This window comes from Ranitomeya imitator, chromosome 3, assembly GCF_032444005.1.
Source record: "Ranitomeya imitator isolate aRanImi1 chromosome 3, aRanImi1.pri, whole genome shotgun sequence".
Classification (NCBI taxonomy): domain Eukaryota; kingdom Metazoa; phylum Chordata; class Amphibia; order Anura; family Dendrobatidae; genus Ranitomeya; species Ranitomeya imitator.
Genome location: NC_091284.1, coordinates 139702248 through 139723203, shown reverse-complemented (window position 1 = coordinate 139723203; position 20956 = coordinate 139702248). Strand labels below are relative to the sequence as shown.

Below are 20956 nucleotides of genomic sequence, written 5' to 3'. Positions count from 1 at the left end.
TACCATGTTGCTCAGTGCCAGATAACTGCCTGGTCTAGGTCACTCATAATTCCAAATCGGCACATGCACCCAAACGCTGTGTCTCTCCCATCCAACCTGATTGACCACTCTCCACTACCATTTGTAGGACAATGTTCAAAGCGCTATTAAAAGGTTTTTACAGGCATTAGATCTTGATAACCTATCTTTAAGATAGGTAATCAATATCAGATCAGTGGGATCTTGACTTCCAGCTCTTCTACTCAACAGCTGTTAGCAGCTCCCACATTGGTTGGATGTAGACCGTGTACATATCTGTAACAAACCAGCTCCGTGACCTGTGCAGTGTCCGTTCCCGAGTCTTGAAGCTCTGCTCTCATTTCCTTCAATAGGATCTACGCTGCAGTACCTGAGATTGGCCACTACAAACCGCACGGCGCTGTTGTATTACAGCTTTGCACATGTGCACATTCAGCCATTGCGGGAGGAGCTACAAACGCTGATAGGTGGAGGTGGCGGGTTTTAGATCACCACCATTTTGATATTGATGATCTATAATCAGTCACCAAAACCCAACCCTTTTAAATATATAACTGGGGATATAGATTGGGCAGTTGTACCAATTTTCATTTGCGCACTGTACGTTGTGAAATATGGAATACATAGAAAGCCGGTACTATTCTACTGCAGAGAAGAGACCTGTATTGTAAACTACCGTTTCTATGGCAAGAAAATATAAAGATGTTTGGTATGTGAAAAACATAGGGGTGTTTGGGAATGCAGATTTAAAGAGTTTAACAACTTGACTTATTCTAGAATTATACTGGAGTTTCAGAAGTGATAGCAAGTTCAATTATTCACAGCATTAACTCAGCAGCTCTAGCCGGAATCCCAAGAGTAATGACTGCTAGGAGTCACAACCAGTGACCTCATTTGAAGCTTCCCCTCCCCGCGCAGGGAAACACACTGATTAGCTTAGCTCCGCTTGTTTAGATTCATCATGCGAGTGTGCGCACGGCGGAGATGCAATAAATAATAAAGCAGAGAGCAGATGTAGGGAGTGCACCTTTTTGTCCAACTCTACAGGCAGCTGCTGTTATGACTTGTGATTTAATAACGTGGACGGTATTGGGGCTGAACTTGATCACATCTCCTAACACTGCTCTTTTTCAATTATTTTTTATTTTTAGGACGCTTTGAACTCGCTGAACATAATTTTACAGCATATCTATAGAAATATGGAATTTATAGGCATACAGTTATATGAAAAAGTTTGGGCACCCCTATTAATCTTAAGCTTTATGTTTTACAAAACATTTTTTTATGCAACAGCTATTTCAGTTTCATATATCTAATAACTGTTGGACACAGTAATGTTTCTGCCTTGAAATGAGGTTTATTGTACTAACAGAAAATGTGCAATTTGCATTCAAACAATGCAGGTGCATAAGTATGGGCACCCTTATCATTTGCTTATTCATTTCCAGACAATTGAACCCTTAACTCCCATGGGATTTTTTTCCTAGCGCAGTATTTTACAGTGTTTCTTGTTTTTGGTTAATTATCTGATAGAGGGAGGCACAGCCTCTATCTAAATACCAGCAGCTTGTTTTCTCCTTTTCCCCTCCCCTCTCCTAGCAGCGCCAGTGTGGTTCTCCTATTCGTTTTATAAAAATTGGCAGGGAAATAAAGTTGTGCATGTAGTTGAATATATATTTTATTTTTTTCCCTATAGGAAAACAACAGAAAAAAGCCATTCGGAGCAAATTAAAGATAAGGAAAAGCAAAGTTTTTTCCGAGTTATAAAAAAGAAAAAGAAGAAGTCTCAAGCTGTAAGTTGATTTCATTGTGTAACTTGATGTTTTCTCTTAATACAAAGAATTTGTGGCTAAAACTTCCCGTGGAGATGTACAGTAACCTTCCTGAAGGTTAAAGTAAATCAGGTGTTGTAGCAGAAAATGGAAAATAGTAGATTACCCAATTCACCCAGATTAGTACAAATATTATTCTTCATACTGATAGCTATAGAGTGAAACATATCTGTCCTGGAGGTTATAAAGCCAAGGAATTCTCTGCCACTGTAGTGGACTGCGTGGGTCCAACGTGTGTCAGAGATGTCCTACCCAAGGAGAAGTGCTATTAGAGGGGAACTTCTCTGTTATGAGGCATCCGATAGAGCATGGCACCATTTTATTTTGGAATCATTTGCACGAAATCTAGAAGAAGGATGTTCTGGAATTTACAAATGTGCAAAAGGGCCACATAGAAGTCTGTCCCTCATTAGGGCTCTGCACAATTTGGAGGACAGTAAGGTTAGTTTATTATGACCTTTTACTAAACCAATATAGTTTTCTTACCGATAAAAATGGTTAATAATTTGAATTCTAAATGTACTTCCATACAGCCCACATCGACGGTACATTTACAATCCATTTTTTTTATTTTTTTGTCATAATTCTATTTACTTCTCTCGGGATCGTTATGTGCCAGTTGTTATGAGTTGTAATCAATTTGATACAAGACTGTTTGTTATGTTTTTTTTTATCTTATTGACTTTTTCTACTCTTTTTACTTTGACCAACAGTGCTTTTTTATTTCTTTCCATTACAATTAAAGGGGTTGTCCACTACACAGACAACCCCCCTGTTGATCTAAATGTTTGGTACCGATAAAATAAAAAAGCTTATACTCACCCTCGTGCCAGCACTGTTCCAGCAGTGTCGGCACTCACAGTCCCAGGACTCTCGTGTGATTGCATGACATATGATGCCCGGTGCCCAATCAGCGCTGCCATCACTGTCCCCACTGTCAGATGTTTTGAACTTGAAGAGGAAGTCCGGGCTGCAATTGATCCATGACTTCCTCTTCATGTTAAAAACGTCCAACAGTTGGAACAGTGACAGCGGCACTGATTTGGCATTGGGGTCACGTTTGACAACAACTGCACAAGAGCCCCGGGACCACGAATGCCAACAACGCTGGAATGGCGTCAGCATGGGAAGTTGAATGTAAGCTTTTTTATTTTATCAGCCCCAAACATTTAGATCAAGAAGGGGTTGTCCATTACCTTTAATGTTATTTGGATATTTTGCCACCATTTTTTCCACTCAAAATGCAGGATTAAGCCACCTACACTTGAAAGATCTATCTGCATACAGAATATATGGTCGCTATAACACTGTAATACTTTAGACAGAACTTTCATTTTGAAAACATTCTCTCCAAGAAGCCATATAAAGGAGAGTAGCTGTAGAAAAAGAGACATTTTCCTAGAAAACTTCCTGAATACATTTGCCGTTGTATATTAAAAAAACATATACATGTATGTGTGTGTATGTATGTATGTGTATATATATATATATATATATATATATATATATATATATATATATATATATATACATGCTTCTCACAAAATTAGAATATCATCAAAAAGTTAATTTATTTCAGTTCTTTAAATATGAAAAGGGGAACTCATATATAAAGTCATTACAAACAGAGTGATCTATTTCGAGTGTTTATTTCTATTAATGTTGATGATAATGGCTTACAGTCAGTGAAAACCCAAAAGTCATTATCTCAGTAAATTAGAATAATTAACAAAAATCACCTGCAAAGGTTTCCTAAGTGTTTAAAAAGGTCCCTTAGTCTGTTTCAGTAGGCTCTACAATCATGGGGAAGACTGCTGACTTGATAGATGTCCAGAAGGTAGTCAATGACACACTCCACAAGGAAGGTAATTCATTGTAAATTTGTTTACTGTTAACGATATTTATAACCCTGTATGTAACCCCTTTTCACATGTACTGCACCATGGAATTAATGGTGCTATATAAATAAATAATAATAATAAAATAAAAGCTCATTGCTAAAGAAGCTGACTGTTCACAGAGTGCTCTGTCCAAGCATATTAATGGAACGTTGAGTGGAAAGAAAAACTGTGGTAGAAAAAGGTGCACAAGCAACCGGGATAACCGCAGCCTTAAAAGGATTATTAACAAAAGGCCATTCAAAAATTTGGGGGAGATTCACAAGGAGTGGACTGCTGCTGGAGTTATTGCTTCAAGAGCCACTACACACAGATGTATCTAGGACATGGGATACAAGTGTCGCATTCCTTGTGTCAAGCCACTCATGACCAATAGACAACGCCAGAAGCGTCTTACCTGGGCCAAGGAGAAAAAGAACTGGACTGTTTGCTCAGTGGTTCAAGTTCTTGTTTTCAGATTAAAGTAACTTTTGCATTTCATTTGGAAATCAAGGTCCCAGAGTCTGGAGGAAGAGTGGAGAGGCCACAATCCAAGCTGCTTGAGGTCTAGTGTGAAGTTTCCACAATCAGTGATGGTTTGGGGAGCCATGACATCTGCGGGTGTAGGTCCACTGTGTTTTATCAAGACCAAAGTCAGCGCAGCTGTCTACCAGGAAACTAGAGCTCTTCATACTTCCTTCTGCAGACAAGCTTTATGGAGATGGAAATTTCAGTCTCCAGCAGGACTGTGCACCTGTCCACACTGACAAAAGTACCAATACCTGGTTTAAAAACAACAGTATTACTGTGCTTGATTGGCCAGCAAACTCGCCTGACCTTAACCCCATAGAGAATCTATGAGGCATTGTCAAGAGGAAGATGAGACACCAGACCCAACAATGCAGACGAGCTGAAGGTTGCTATCAGAGCTATCTGGGCTTCCATAACACCTCAGCAGTGCCACAGGCTAATCGACTCCATGCCACGCCGCTTTGATGCAATAATTGATGCAAAATGAGCGCTGACCAAGTATTGAATGCATTTACTGAACATACAGTACAGACTAAAAGTTTGGATACACCTTCTCATTTAAAGATTTTTCTGTATTTTCATGACTATGAAAATTGTACATTCACACTGAAGGCATCAAAACTATGAACACATGTGGAATTATATACTTAACAAAAAAGTGTGAAACTACTGAAATTATGTCTTATATTCTAGGTTCTTCAAAGTAGCCACCTTTTGCTTTGATGACTGTTTTGCACACTCATGGCATTCTCTTGATGAGCTTCAAGAGGTAGTCACCGGGAATGGTCTTTCAACAATCTTGAAGGAGTTCTGAGAGATGCTTAGCACTTGTTGGCCCTTTTGCCTTCACTCTGCGGTTCAGCTCACCCCAAACCAATCGCGATTGGGTTCAGGTCCGGTAACTGTGGAGGCCAGGTCATCTGGCGTAGCACCCCATCTCTCTCCTTCTTGGTCAAATAGCCCTTACACAGCCTGGAGGTGTGTCTGGGGTCATTGTCCTTTTGAAAAATAAATGATGATCTAACTAAATGCAAACCGAATGGAATAGCATGCCACTGCAAAATGCTGTGGTAGCCATGCTGGTTCAGTATGCCTTCAATTTTGAATAAATCCCCAACAGTGTCACCAGCAAAGCACCCCCACACCATCACACCTCCTCCTCCATGCTTCACGGTGGGAACCAGGCATGTAGAGTCCATCTGTTCACTTTTTCTGCGTCGCACAAAGACACGGTGGTTGGAACCAAAGATCTCAAATTTGGACTCATCAGACCAAAGCACAGATTTCCACTGGTCTAATGTCCATTCCTTGTGTTCTTTAGCCCAAACAAGACTCTTCTGCTTGTTGCCTGTCCTTAGCAGTGGTTTCCTAGCAGCTATTTTACCATGAAGGCCTGCTGCACAAAGTCTTCTCTTAACAGTTGTTGTAGAGATGTGTCTGCTGCTAGAACTCTGTGTGGCATTGACCTGGTCTCTAATCTGAGCTGCTGTTAACCTGCGATTTCTGAGGCTGGTGACTCAGATAAACTTATCCTCAGATGCAGAAGTGACTCTTGGTCTTCCTTTCCTGGGGCGGTCCTCATGTGAGCCAGTTTCTTTGTAGCGCTTGATGGTTTTTGCCACTGCACTTGGGGACACTTTCAAAGTTTTCCCAATTTTTCGGACTGACTGACCTTCATTTCTTAAAGTAATGATGGCCACTCGTTTTCTTTACTTAGCTGCTTTTTTCTTGCCATAATACAAATTCTAACAGTCTATTCAGTAGGACTATCAGCTGTGTATCCACCAGACGTCTGCACAACACAACTGATGGTCCCAACTCCATTTATAAGGCAAGAAATTTCACTTATTAAACCTGACAGGGCACACCTGTGAAGTGAAAACCATTCCCGGTGACTACCTCTTGAAGCTCCACAAGAGAATGCCAAAAGAGTGCAAAGCAGTCATCAAAGCAAAAGGTGGCTACATAAGCCAACATTTTTCAAGCTGATTTACTGAGATAATGACTTTTGGGTTTTCACTGGCTGCGAGCCATAATCATCACCATAAACAGAAGTAATCACTTTAAATAGATCACTCGGTTTGTAATGACTCTATAGAATATATGAGTTTCACTTTTTATTATTGAAGAACTGAAATAAATTAACTTTTTGATGATATTCTAATTTTGTGAGAAGCACCTGTATATATATATTATGTACAGTTGTATATATAGTGCCATGGTTTAGCACTTTAAAACGGAAACATGTCTTATATGTGATAATGTATACTTTTATATTATTTATAGATTTAAAATTTTACCTAAGTGATGGCCTATGTGCTCCTACAGCTCCTAAAACTTAATTTTTCTGAATAGTCAATAAAATAAACTTTGAGATTTCTTTTTACACAAGTATTAAACATTCCATAGAGTTTTTTCTCTAACACAGTACTCCTTTTTTGTTCTTTTTGCTGTGCGTCTTATGAAAAAAAACATGTATGTGTTGCCACATCCCAAAAGAGGTTTCTGTTGACACGACTTGAAAAAAGTTTTTTGTGTGGGGTAGGTTGTAGTTTTTTTTACCATAATTTTGGTGTGCTTATAATTATTGACAAGCTTTTACTCATTTTTTTAGTGGTGGATATAAAAAAAACAACAAATCCATTGTGGGAGTTTTTTTATGCTATGCTCATAAATAATCTGTTACCTTACTTATCTGGGTCAGTATAAAACTTTATTACACTTTATTCTTAATTTTTTTTTTCCAGTAAGAGACATTAAGCTGACATTTCTTGATTGAAAAATAATGCTTTGGAATACACAATATTCCAAAACTTTATGGCTGGTCAGTTTTAATATTGTTGCATGACAATGTTAGACAATATATTATAGGAAGCCGTCTTCCTCTGTTAAAGACCTTAGATGCTGCAGACTCTATTGAGTGCAGCATCTAAGGGGTTATGAAGCCAGGATCAGATTTATCTCAGTTATTGGTTTTTATGACATAAGGACTAGGCAGCAACCACATCAGAGTGATAGATATAGTCATAGTTGAGCATAATAAAGCACTTACCAGCAGATATATATGTCACTGGGTATTAAAGGGGTTTTCCCAGAAGCAAGGAACATTTTAATTAATAGATCTTGGAATAATAATTATTTCCACAAATTGGATATGTTTAAATAAAATGCCCCTGTGCTGAGATAATCTTATAAATGTACCACTGCTATGTACTGTATAATTTCTGTGCCTGACCGTACAGGGACATGGTCTGATCATACCACAGCTCCTGGGCAGTGGAGGACGCAAAAGTGTATAAATACAGGACAGCACTGGATCCCAAATGATTTTTTGGGGAGACAAAACATTTCCCTGCCTTTTTTAAAGGGAACCTGTCACCCCGTTTTTTCAGATTGAGATATAAATACTGTTAAATAGGGCCTGCGCTGTGCGTTACAATAGTGTATGTAGTGTACCCTGATTCCCCACCTATGCTGCGAAATACATTACCAAAGTCGCCGTTTTCGCCTGTCAATCAGGCTGGTCTGGTCAGGTGGGCGTGGTGACATCGCTCTTTTCTTCCCCAGCTTTCCGTTGGTGGCGTAGTGGTGTGCGCATGTCGCAGTGACGAATCCATGTCATCGGTGGGGGCAGCCATCTTCCTGGGGCCGCGCGTGCGCAGATGGAGTGCTCTGCTGCACGGGGCTTCAGGAAAATGGCCGCGGGATGCCGCGCGTGCGCAGAAGAGATCGCAGTGGCCATTTTCCCAAAGCCGAACTCGGCTCTTCTCTTCTGCGCACGCGCGGCATCCCGCGGCTATTTTCCTGAAGCCCCGTGCAGCAGAGCACTCCATCTGCGCACGCGCGGCCCCAGGAAGATGGCCGCCCCCACCGATGACAGGGGGTAATAGCGCAGATCGCGCTCTGCTTCTTCATGTGCGCGCAGTGGATTCGTCACTGCGACATGCGCACACCACTACGCCACCAACGGAAAGCTGGGGAAGAAAAGAGCGATGTCACCACGCCCACCTGACCAGACCAGTCTGATTGACAGGCGAAAACGGCGACTTTGGTAATGTATTTCGCAGCATAGGTGGGGAATCAGGGTACACTACATACACTATTGTAACGCACAGCGCAGGCCCTATTTAACAGTATTTATATCTCAATCTGAAAAAACGGGGTGACAGGTTCCCTTTAAGCATTGTTTTAACTGATAAAAGGAATAATCTACGGTCCGCTGCTGTCCTGTGTGTATATTCTCTTTTGCATCCTCCCCCGCCCAGGTGATGTGGTATGATCAGACCATGTTCCTGCACGGTCAGACACTGCCATTACACAGTACACAGCAGGGGCACATTTATAAGATTATCTCGGCACAGGAACATTTTTTTTAAAACACATCCAATTGTGGAAGATATTATAATTGAAAGATCTATTGATTCAAATGTTGATTAAAATGAAAGTTGTTTGTGGGGAAACCCCCTTTAAGGGATTAGTGATTGCATTTGCAAGAGATGTGTCTTGTGGGACCTTTTTCAGTTTGGAGTTTAATAACATGTCACTTAATTTGGAAGAGATTGTTCATTTACTGCAAAATGAATATGTGGTTGAGCTTGGATTAGAAATATTTCTTATGAGCGGATGCCTTGCTTAACCTTGAACTCATGTAATGCAATAGAAGTGATCATCACCGGATAAAACTAATCGTGAGTAGTAATGCTGCATCCATGCAATTAGTGTATTTGTATCTTATATTGCAGACAGAATCCACAGATCCTGAAAAACCGAACATCAAGAAAAGCCTCTTTCCACTTTTTAGTTCAAAGAACAGTTTAAAGCGCAGCTCTTCTTTGAAAAAGCTGCCTGTAGTCAATCGGCCGATGGTATTCTTTTCTTTAAATACGCTGGCAATAAAACATTAATACCTCCACCATCACGTAAAACAGCATGGACTTGGGCTGTCAAGAGGGTTTCTTTTCTTTTTCCAACTTCCTGATTTTAATACACTTTTGTAGAACCAGAACCAGATGGAGCAAGATGTGCTCATTAACAGAAATATGCCCATCTCCATGGCAGAGCCACAATTGGCAGCTTACTTCCACCAGCCTGTCACCAAGGACATTACATTCTTTTTTTTACGTTACATTTCTGCAATGTTACCATGCTGCAATACGAAAGGGTTAAACCGGTTGTTTCCTTGTAATCGAATGGATGTGATCTGTCAGGAAAGATTTTACAAGTCTCACTAAAATTTAATGAGAAAATTACCTACGGTATTAATTAAATCAAGTGTTTGTGTTCAGATCTCAATCTGACAGGGAGTTCCAGTCTGAAAAACACACAGTGGGCAGTGTGAAAATTGCTATTTTCTTAATGATTATGATCTGAAAAAAAAAAACCTCAAAATATTTAACAAAATATACAGTATATGTAATAAAAAATTTGATTAAAACAACAAATGATTTTTTTTTTTGATGACCCATTCATCTTCGTTAAATAAAGCTCCCAAAATACTCCTGTTGACCTATCTTCCCAACAAGGATATAGACATTAGAGTGTTGCTCTATGGCACCTCCTGATGCTTTATACCACCATACACAACCACCCTGGGGAGGACTCTTCTCTAGAGAGGAGCAAAGCTTTCAAGGTTCGGTTCGACAAATGTCCCAATGTTCTCCGAACATGTTTGCCTAACGATTCGCCGAACATACCCGAACCCCATTGACTTCAATGGGAGGCAAAACCAAACGCATAGACAACACCTTCAGGGAGGCCAAAAAGCTTCCTCAAACAGCTAAAATTAGGGGCAGACACCAGGGAAAGTAGCCTTAATTGACCAATCAATTGCGCTATAAAGAAATTAAAAAAAATTGACATGGGTTCCTCTGTATTTTTGATAACCAGACAGGCAAAACTGACAGCTGCGGGATGCAACCCTCAGCTGTCAGCATTAGCAAGGAATAGATGGCTCCCCACGCTGTTTTTTTAATTATTTAAATATATAATTTTAAAAAATGTAGTGGAGTCCACACCATTTTTAACAACCAGTCAATTAAAAGCTAACAGTTGGGGCTGGTATTCTCAGGATGGTAAGGACTAGTGATGAGCGAATATACTCTTTACTCGAGATTTCCCGTGCACGCTCGGGTGTCCTCTGAGTATTTTTTAGTGCTCGGAGATTTAGTTTTCATCGCCTCAGCTGAATAATTTATATCTCATAGCCAGCTTAATTACATGTGGGGATTCCCTAGCTATCAGGCAACCCCCACATGTACTTATGCTGGCTAACAGATGTAAATCATTCAGCTGCGGCGATGAAAACTAAATCTCCGAGCACTAAAAAATACTCGGAGGACACCCAAGCGTGCTCGGGAAATCTCAAGTAACGAGTATATTTGCTCATCATTAGTAAGGACCCACGGATTTTGTCCCCCTGCAGACTAAATATAGCAGCCATCCCAGAAAAGGTGCATATGTTAGATACGCCAATTCTTGCACGTTGTCCAGCTCTTCCCATTTGCCCTGTGGCGGTGGCAAGTGGGGTTCATATTTGTGGCGTTGATGTCACCTTCGTATTGTCCGGTGACATCAAGCCCACAGCTTAGTAATGGAGTGGCATCTACACCTATCCATTACTAATCCTATAGTTATATTGTAAAAAAAAAACACACAGCCAGAATAAAGTCCTTGAAAGAATGACACAGTCTCCTTTGTTTAATCTAATAATAATAATCTTTATTTTTATATAGCGCTAACATATTCCGCAGCGCTTTACAGTTTTTGCACATATTATCATCGCTGTCCCTGATGGAGCTCACAATCTAAATTCCCTATCAGTATGTCTTTGGAATGTGGGAGGAAACCGGAGAACCCAGAGGAAACCCACGCAAACACGGAGAGAACATACAAACTCTTTGCAGATGTTGTCCTTGGTGGGGTTTGAACCCAGGACTCCAGCGCTGCAAGGCTGCTGTGCTAACCACTGCGCCACCATGCCGCCCTGATTTAAACCATATTCACGTCATCACCCATTCTTCTGAGACCATGGTCTCCTGTAATAAAACAAAAATAAAAAACAGCCATATCCCTCACTTGTCCGTCGTTCTGTCCCATGCCATAATCCATGTCTGGAGATAAACAGTTTTCAACCTGGACGATGGCAATATGTAACCGTTCAGGTTGAGAGCCACTGAGGAATGAGCTGCTGCGAGCGCAGCTTCAGTGATTAGCGGTGATGTCATCAAACTTTCCGCCGGTCACTGGAGTTAAATTCCCAGCCGGGACCCTGAACTGTGGTGACCTCTGTGAGACCACCACTAGCACAGTGAGAAAAAGTCTCATGGTGCAGCGCTGATAACCAGCCAGCTGTCAGCTTCAGCATGGCTGGTTATCAGGAATAGAGGGGTCCCCATGCCCTATTTTTTAATTATTTAAATAAATAATGTAAAAAAAAATGGCGTGGTGTCCCCCCATTTTTGACAACCAGCCAAGCTAATGTAGACAGCTGGGGGCTCGTAGTCTCAGGCTGGAAAGGGTCCAATGATATTGGCAACCCCCCAGCCTATAAAGACACCTATCCATTACTAATCCTAGAGTTATACAGTAAATAAACAAGAAAAAAAGTCCTTTAATGAATCTAAATTAAACCATACTCACGTCATCGCCCAGTCCACAGAAGTCAATGACTTAACAGAATTAAAATAATAAATAACAATATTCCTCACCTGTCCACAGAGAAAATAATAATCCATTTGTCCTACATCTAGATGGAAGACTGCATTGCTGCATGATGCGACTATGCAGACTGCAATCCAGCAGAGACACTTAACGTGCGCTACCATTGCTCAATGTATCACGGGTGAACACCTATGACCTGACTCATGCTCGCAGTGCAGTCAGAAAGGTCCTGGGAGTTCACAGCCAATGAACTCCGTTCAACTTACTGATTTTCAGCACGAGCGCCGCTACAACTTTTCCCATTTTAAGGAAAAAAGCTTGGGAATCCGAATGTGCAACGTTTGTTCCAAATTTAAGATTGGCGAACGTTTTCCTAACAAGTTTGCTCATCTCTACTCTTCTCTTCTTAGTACTATTTCCTCTTCATTTTAAAAGAGAGATTTCCAATGGGGCTCTACATATTTTTGTATTTATCCATCAAAATGGGAGATCAGGCAAATGAGACCTGGAGCCAGTGAGGGTCAATTACTTTACTTTCAGAGTCTCTACCACATTTTTAAGAATCCTCCAGTTTTTAGAATGTGAGACTTTAGGAAATATTAGATTTCACTTTTGTAGTTGTAGAATATGTAGTAATTTTGTTATTGTCCAGCCTCCAAGGTTTATCAGCTCTAGGGAGTCATTGTACTATCATATTCAGTGCTTCTTACTGTCTCAGTGGCCTACAAAATGGCTTTAGCCTTCTAGTACAGCACCATAGGACTATATTTTGTAATGCAGCATGGACATCTTACATATCCATTCAACAGATAATGCATGCAGAGAGGGTCACATTTGCCATGACATTTGTGATAACAGAATTGATTTCTATGATTTCTATGATCAGCTGTGCCATGCAGCATCATGTTCAAACAAGAATGTACTTATGTCTATACAACATGCATTAAATATATTTATCTTAAAATATATGCCTGGTTGTAGGTACACATGACAATATATGGGGAAGTTTATGATAGCTGAGTGGTAAAAATACATATTCAGTTCGATGAGGAGAGTGGAATAAGTCACTTCAAGACACTTGGGCAATGAGTTGACTCTCATGGCCGATCTAATTGTCCTCCAAGAATTGTTGTTGGCGGACAGTGAGGCTCCCATGAGCTCATCAGCCAACCTTCTAAAATCAATAGGTTTGGTCACCTTTTAGTGCAAGTGTATGGCTAGCTATACTGGCAGAATTATTACCTGCATCTTGAAGGTATGGCTTGGAAGCAGTAGTGAAATCAAGTTCCTCGGGATTGCTCACATTCTTTGTATAATTGTTTTCAATTTGCATATAAAGAACAAGCTATGTGTACCCACTTGATGGGCCAAAAAGCATATCAATCCCAAATTTAGTTTTGGTTACTTTTGCTTACTGTAGATACACTGTAATTTCTGATAAAGCAAACAGCAATAATTTATAGATTTAGGCAAAACCCCAAAACTATATAAAATGTGATATATTATCAAACAACAATAAAGACGGTTAAGGAGAAAAGAACCAGGCAGAATGTGCTCTTTGATAAATTGCTTGGCAGCTTTTTGCTTGGCCTGAATACAACACAAATACCTTATGTTCCCAAAGCCATTCGTACCCAAGTTCAGATTTGTACACTTGTTTTCATCATAAACTCTTTTAATTTTACCCATAAAACTATGAAATTTTCTGCTCAATCATTTTCTCCTCTGCTTAGAACTAACAGCATGTAAATGCTATGGGAAAGGGTGAAATCTGCATGCATGTGGAAAAGTATCCAGAGGAATGAGTAATAAGTGGGCTGAAATCTACCTGAAAGGGAATCTTTTTGTTTCTTCATTGTACCATTGCAGTAGTGTTATTTGCTGGCTCATTTTGGATCTAGGTGTCATTATTGATTCAGTCATGATGTTGACATCCTGAGAAGAGCGACTACCAAGAGAAATTCTAAAATGTATTGATTCCAAAAGTGATGTGTCAACTTGACGTGAATGGCTGAATGCCCAGTTCTCATTCACTTTGGCTTTCTGTAGGCTTCAAAGAAAATAGACATAGTAAAGGATGTGAGTATTGTCATCTGGTATTTATTATTCTAAGTAACATATCGATGTAGAACTGATCCAAAGGACCGCAAACAATGCTACTGCTTGTACTTTTGTCACTGCTCATAACTAAACCCTGTATTTTATTGTGATCTAGATGCCTAACACAGATGGTCAAGATCATCTCAACATACAGAAAAGCTCCCACTCATCCAGCCACAAAAGCAGCCGACACAAAGAGTGGCGTCCAGACAAAATGGCAGAGATTCACTCTCATGTAAGTTCTTTGTTTTTGGCATTATTACACCAAGTTACTACAGTGTTTGATGCTACTTTCCTGACAGTCACAGTGTAATGTCACTGTGATTGACAGTTTGGGATTTCGATGAGAGGAAAAACCTCTGCGGACTCGATCAGAGAGCAGTTGAAAATGGGCTAGTAGTCTACCAGCTGTCTTCATCCTTCTTCACTTCTCCAGAGAGAAGTAGAGAATTCTTACAGAAGTCAAAATTTGCACATCGCACAGTCAAGCACAAGCAATTGGGCAACTTTTTTCTAGCATTTAGTGGGTGTCTTGTTGGCTAGGAATAGGAATCTTTAACAGTCTATTTATGTATGAAATGGAGTTACACATAAAACATTTATGCAAATTGTTTCTTCAGAGAGGAAGAGGACTTGAACTCTAGTGCCAAATACAGTGGGGAAAAAAGTATTTAGTCAGCCACCAATTGTGCAAGTTCTCCCACTTAAAAAGATGAGAGAGGCCTGTAATTGACATCATAGGTAAACCACAACTATGAGAGTCAAAATAAGAAAACAAATCCAGAAAATCACCTTGTCTGATTTGGCAAGATTTATTTTGCAAATTATGGTGGAAAATAAGTATTTGGTCATTAACAAAAGTTCATGTCAATATTTTGTTATATGTCCTTTTTTGGCAATGACAGAGGTCAAACCTTTTCTGTAAGTCTTCACAAGGTTGGCACAGACTGTTGATGGCAGGTTTGCCCATTCCTCCATGCTGATTTTCTCTAGACCAGTGATATGTTGGGCCTGTCACTGGGCAACACAGACTTTCAACTCCCTCCAAAGGTTTTCTTTGGGGCTGAGATCTGGAGACTGGCTAGGCCACTCCAGGACCTTCATATGCTTCTTACGAAGCCACTCCTTGATTGCCCTGGTGGTGTGCTTGGGATCATTATCATTCTGGTAGACCCATCCATGTTTCATCTTCAATGCCTTTGCTGATGGAAGGAGGTTTGCACCCAAAATATCATGATATGTGGCCCCATTCATTCTTTCATGTACACGGATCAGTCTTCCTGGTCCCTTTGAAAAGAAACAGCCCCAAAGCATGATGTTGCCACCCCCATGCTTCACAGTAGGTATGGTGTTCTTTGCAACACGGCCTTCTCTCTCCTCCAAACACGATGAGTTTTGATTCTACCAAACAGTACTACTGGTTTCATCAGACCATATGACATTCTAGGAAAACGAAAAAACTTGTTCCAGCTCCATCATAAAATTCAGGCTTGATACTTTATTAAATCCTCTCTCCCGTGTGCTTCTGGAGGGCTGTACAGCCACTGCTTTTAAACAGGATTTAATAAAGTATTAAGCCTGAATTTTATTATGGAGCTGGAACAAGTTTTTTCATTTTCCTTGGATTGACCACGTGGATCAGCGTGTAGTTCCATGCACCTACGGTGGCTGCTTGGTGAGCTGGCTGTTTTCTTCCATTTACCCATATAACATTCTCCCAATACTCTTCTGGATAATCCAAATGCTCTCTAGCAAACTTCAGACAGACCCGGACATGTGCTGGCTTAAGCAAAGGGACACGTCTGGCACTGCGGGATCTGAGTCCCTGGCGGCGTAGTGTGTTACTGATGGCAGCCTTTGTTATGGTGGTCCCAGCTCTATGCAGGTCATTCACTAGGTCCCCCCGTGTGGTTCTGGGATTTTTGCTCACCGTTGTTGTGATCATTTTGACCCCACGGGGTGAGATCTTGCGTGGAGCCCAAGATTGAGGGAGATTATCAGTGGTCTTGTATGTCTCTATTTTCTTATTATTGCTCCCACAGTTGATTTCATCACACCAACCTGCTTCCCTATTGCAGGTTCAGTCTTCCCGGCCTTGTGCAGGGCTGCAATTTTGTTTCTTGTGCCCTTCAACAGCTCTTTAGTCTTCACCATAGTGGAGTTTGGAGTCAGACTGTTTGAGGTTGCGTACAGGTGTCTTTTATACTGATGATAAGTTTAAACAGGTGCCTTTACTACAGGTTATGAGTGGAGGACAGAGGAGTCTCTTAAAGAAGAAGTTACAGGCCTGTGAGAGCCAGAAATGTTGCATATTTTTTAGGTGACAAATACTTATTTTCCACCATAAATTGCAAAATAAATCTTGCCAAATCAGACAAGGTGAATTTCTGGATTTGTTTTCTCATTTTGACTCTCATAGTTGTGGTCTACCTATGATGTCAGTTACAGTCCTCTCTCATATTTTTAAGTGGGAGAACTTGCACAGTTGGTCGCTGACTAAATACCTTTTTCCCCACTGTATCGGAAGTAGCAAACCCAGAAGTCAATATCAACCCTTCAACGAGCCTTGCAAAATGACTTAAGGTACCGTCACACTAAGCGACGCTGCAGCGATACCGACAACGATCCGGATCGCTGCAGCGTCGCTGTTTGGTCGCTGGAGAGCTGTCACACAGACCGCTCTCCAGCGACCAACGATGCCGGTAACCAGGGTAAACATCGGGTTACTAAGCGCAGGGCCGCGCTTAGTAACCCGATGTTTACCCTGGTTACCATCGTTAGAGTAAAAAAACAACCACTACATACTTACCTACCGCTGTCTGTCCCCCGGCGCTGGGCTTCTCTGCTCTGGCTGTGAGCGCCGGGAAGCCGGAAAGCAGAGCGGTGACGTCACCGCTCTGCTTTCCGGCCGCTGTGCTCACAGCCAGAGCAGAGAAGCAGAGCGCCGGGGACAGACAGCGGTAGGTAAGTATGTAGTGGTTGTTTTTTTTACTTTAACGATGGTAACCAGGGTAAACATCGGGTTACTAAGCGCGGCCCTGCGCTTAGTAACCCGAGGCCGCGCTTAGTAACCCGATGTTTACCCTGGTTACCAGCGAAGACATCGCTGAATCGGCGTCACACACACCGATTCAGCGATGTCAGCGGGAGATCCAGCGACGAAACAAAGTTCTGGACTTTCTTCCCCGACCAGCGATATCACAGCAGGATCCTGATCGCTGCTGCCTGTCACACTGGACGATATCGCTAGCCAGGACGCTGCAACGTCACGGATCGCTAGCGATATCGTCTAGTGTGACGGTACCTTTAGGATAAAAGCCAAACCAGATTCTCATTTTGTAGACATTTTTTCAGGGTACTGCCCCTCATCAGTGCAAAGTATGAGGTCTGATTTGGCTGGGTGAGAGGCTGTGACAAATTTGAGAGCTTGATTTGGCTTTCATCCTTATATCCCAGTTTTAGCATAGATCATGAAAGGTATTTAAGTCTCCTCATACTGGCGTGTCAGACCTAGCATGTCACTCTCCATAAGAAGAAAAGTACCCCTTAGATCACATGAAACATTTTTTACACATAACCCATTTGATCGGTGAATTAAGCAATGACATTAAATTAAAACTACTGTCCTTGTGAGGTTATATGCAAAAATAAGGTGGCCTACACTCATTTTTTTATTTTAGTGCTGGAGTGGTGCTACTAATCTAAGTTTCCTGCCCCTAGTCTTATACATACCAGCTGCAGTCTTCATCTGTTTTTGTCTCTGGGCCTTCATCGAAAGTTTGTGAGCTGCTGGATAAGTCCAATGTTTCCTGGGCGTACTAGAAGTCACAACTAGTGATGAGCGAGTTTGCTCGTTACTTGAGTTTCTCCGAGCTAACAAACCGGCAATCCCCACATGTATTCAAGCTGTCTATTAGCTGCAAATCATGCAGCTGTGTTGTCATAAACTAAATCTCCGAGCATGCCAAAATACTCGGAGCATGCTCGCAGAAACTAGAGTATTGAGCATACTCGCTCATCACATAGTCACAACTCAATGTAAGTCTATCAAAGCTAGAACTAGGCTTTTATAGACTTACGCTGAGAGCTTGTGACCGTTACCTCTGACTTCTCCGGTCAGTCAGAAGTTGCAGTCACAAGATGTCAGAACGGGACTGGAGTGGCGCTGGAAAGAGCTGAAAAGAGAGGCAGGTGAGTAGAAGAGTAGGGTGAGGAAACTTAGATTAGTGACACCACCCCAGCGCTGAAATAAAAAAAAAAAACGCTGGCATGGAGCTTTAACACACTGATGGACCCTTTAGCATTTCTCTTCCTCCCCCATTCAATTTAATTAATAATAATGTTAGCATTAATAAATTCCAATTAATTTTCGCACCCATTTATGGTTCCAGAGTCAGCCATTGAAGTCTCTGTGGAAGCTTCTGCACCCTTCTTCATCTTCAAATCACTCAGTACCACAAGATCCAAGATTTCAACCATTGCCAACCCAGCCACCTAAAACCCCTTCCTTTGCAGAAGCCAGAATACACCCGATGAGTCAGCCTTCCAGCTCTGTCCATCGTCAGGAGCCACAGCCAAAAAGCCGATCTGGACTGCAGATTCCAGGACAACCAGAACCTCTGTGGCATGTCTCCCCAGTAAATAGGGGAACAAGTGAAGGACCTTCTTTCCCTGACCAGCTGGCTGCCAAGCCTGGGCAGAACGGGATGCCTTTTAACCGGACAAAAAGAACCAGATTGCCAAATTTAAATGACTTAAAAGAGACAGCTCTTTAGTTGTCCCACATGCAGAAGGCAGTGTGTACACAAAATGCGTTCTGGGTGTATGTTAATATGGTGAATGAGCGTGAAAGGATATATAAGCAAGTACCTATAGTTATATTGATTATGTGCAATATGCTTGTGTGAGGTTACACTGTGCCGCAAACCCACCCACTACTACTTTTGTTGATTGTCTGGTTACCTGCTACCAGTTTCCTTGTGACATTAGAATGTGTTATAAAAAGATATTGTTATAATCCAAAAGATCTCCACAGTTGTACACAATGAAAAGAACGGCGCCATTATATTTATACGTCACAAACGAATGGCCTTATCCAGGGAAATAAAATGATATTTTAAATATACTGTAAAAGTGGGTTTATCCAGAGCAAGAGATTTTTAAGGAACTAACACTTCCATATTTGATATTTTTTGTAATATTTATTTATGATTATTATCATGAAGTCATATCATTGTTACAATGTCAAGTTATTTTGAGCTGTTTTAATACATTGTGAAGCCGTACAACAGCTAAAGTAGTTTATATGAAATCTTTCAGTATAACATTTATATATTGCATTAAGAGTATTATATATAAAATATAAATATATATATATTATCTGCACACTCAAACATTTGTGTGTGTAGTCTGTTTATATGTTAAATGACTGTCATTTTTTTTTATAGCTACGAGCATATAGAGAAGAAAGTATTGTTATGATGACAACTCTGCCATATTTTTATACATTTGTGCAGTATTAATGTACTTCTAATAAAAGGGAGCAAACTAGAGATGTCACTGTGCTTGCAGCAGTGTGAATCTTGTCTGACTATAAGGGCAGGTCTGAAGGTTTCTTTAGAAACGCCCGGTGCTATTGTGATGTTTGCTTTATGTTACTGCTGGGAAACTTAAGGTACCTTCACACATAACGATATTGTTAACGATATCGTTGCTTTTTGTGACGTAGCAACGATATCGTTAATGAAATCGTTATGTGTGACAGCGACCAACGATCAGGCCCCTGCTGGGAGATCGTTGGTCGCTGAATAAAGTCCAGAACTTTATTTCGTCGCTGGACTCCTGCTGACATCGCTGGATCGGCGTGTGTGACACCGATCCAGCGATGTCTTCACTGGTAACCAGGGTAAACATCGGGTTACTAAGAGCAGGGCCGCGCTTAGTAACCCGATGTTTACCCTGGTTACCATCCTAAAAGTAAAAAAAAACAAACACTACATACTTACCTACAGCCGTCTGTCCTCCAGCGCTGTGCTCTGCACTCCTCCTGTACTGGCTGTGAGCGTCGGTCAGCCGGAAAGCAGAGTGGTGACGTCACCGCTCTGCTTTCCGGCCGCTGTGCTCACAGCCAGTACAGGAGGAGTGCAGAGCACAGCGCTGGAGGACAGACGGCTGTAGGTAAGTATGTAGTGTTGGTTTTTTTTTACTTTTAGGATGGTAACCAGGGTAAACATCGGGTTACTAAGCGCGGCCCTGCGCTTAGTTACCTGATGTTTACCCTGGTTACCGGCATCGTTGGTCGCTGGAGAGCTGTCTGTGTGACAGCTCTCCAGCGACCAAACAGCGACGCTGCAGCGATCCGGATCGTTGTCGGTATCGCTGCAGCGTCGCTTAATGTGGAGGGGCCTTTAATGAAAATCAGAATGACCCAGCATTACACAAGATATTCCTTACTTTCAGCTTCAAAGGCATTTTGCCTTATCGGTGATAAAAGCTCAATGAAAATTTTTGTTTCCATGTTGTAGAATTTTCACCAAAGATTTAAGAATTAGAAGGTTTATAGAGAAAATTTAGCATTTACAAAATATATTTTCTACAATTGTAATGCATACAGTAGTTTTGTCTTTTTATTTTATTTCCTTCCTTTCACTTTCTTTTATTTTTCCTACTTTATTTTTCTGATTTTTTTTGTCTCTTTGGTTTCTCTTTCTTCTTTTCTCTTTCTCCTTTCCTTTTTTTTCTTTATTTACTTTGTATTTTCTTTCTTTTCTTCTCTTTCTTTCTTTCTTCCTTCCTTCCTTCCTTCCTTCCTTCCTTCCTTCCTTCCTTCCAGAAAGACCTTACTGAGAGCTGGAAGAGCCGGGAAAAATATGTAGATAATCCTCTTATCAAGCTGAGACTGATGTTTATTTGGAGATTTCGCAGCAGAACAGTTTCATG

At 41.1% G+C, this 20956-nt stretch overlaps 1 protein-coding gene across 7 annotated transcripts in view; it reads left to right on the top strand.

Moving 5' to 3' along the window:
* CDKL5 (cyclin dependent kinase like 5) overlaps nt 1–19569 on the top strand; it is a 442123-nt gene extending 422554 nt beyond the window's left edge. For 3 of the 7 annotated variants that reach the window (XM_069761526.1, XM_069761527.1, XM_069761529.1), the window contains exons 17-20: nt 1715–1811; nt 9001–9123; nt 14133–14252; nt 18409–18929. In XM_069761526.1, coding sequence (XP_069617627.1) covers nt 1715–1811; nt 9001–9123; nt 14133–14252; nt 18409–18792 — 724 coding nt within the window. In that variant the 3' untranslated portion in view covers nt 18793–18929. Of the gene's footprint in view, nt 1–1714; nt 1812–9000; nt 9124–14132; nt 14253–18408 lie in introns of all 7 variants that reach the window. The other 4 variants (XM_069761530.1, XM_069761531.1, XM_069761528.1 and 1 more) reach the window with 3 other exon arrangements.
* The last annotated feature ends 1387 nt before the right edge of the window (nt 19570–20956 follow it).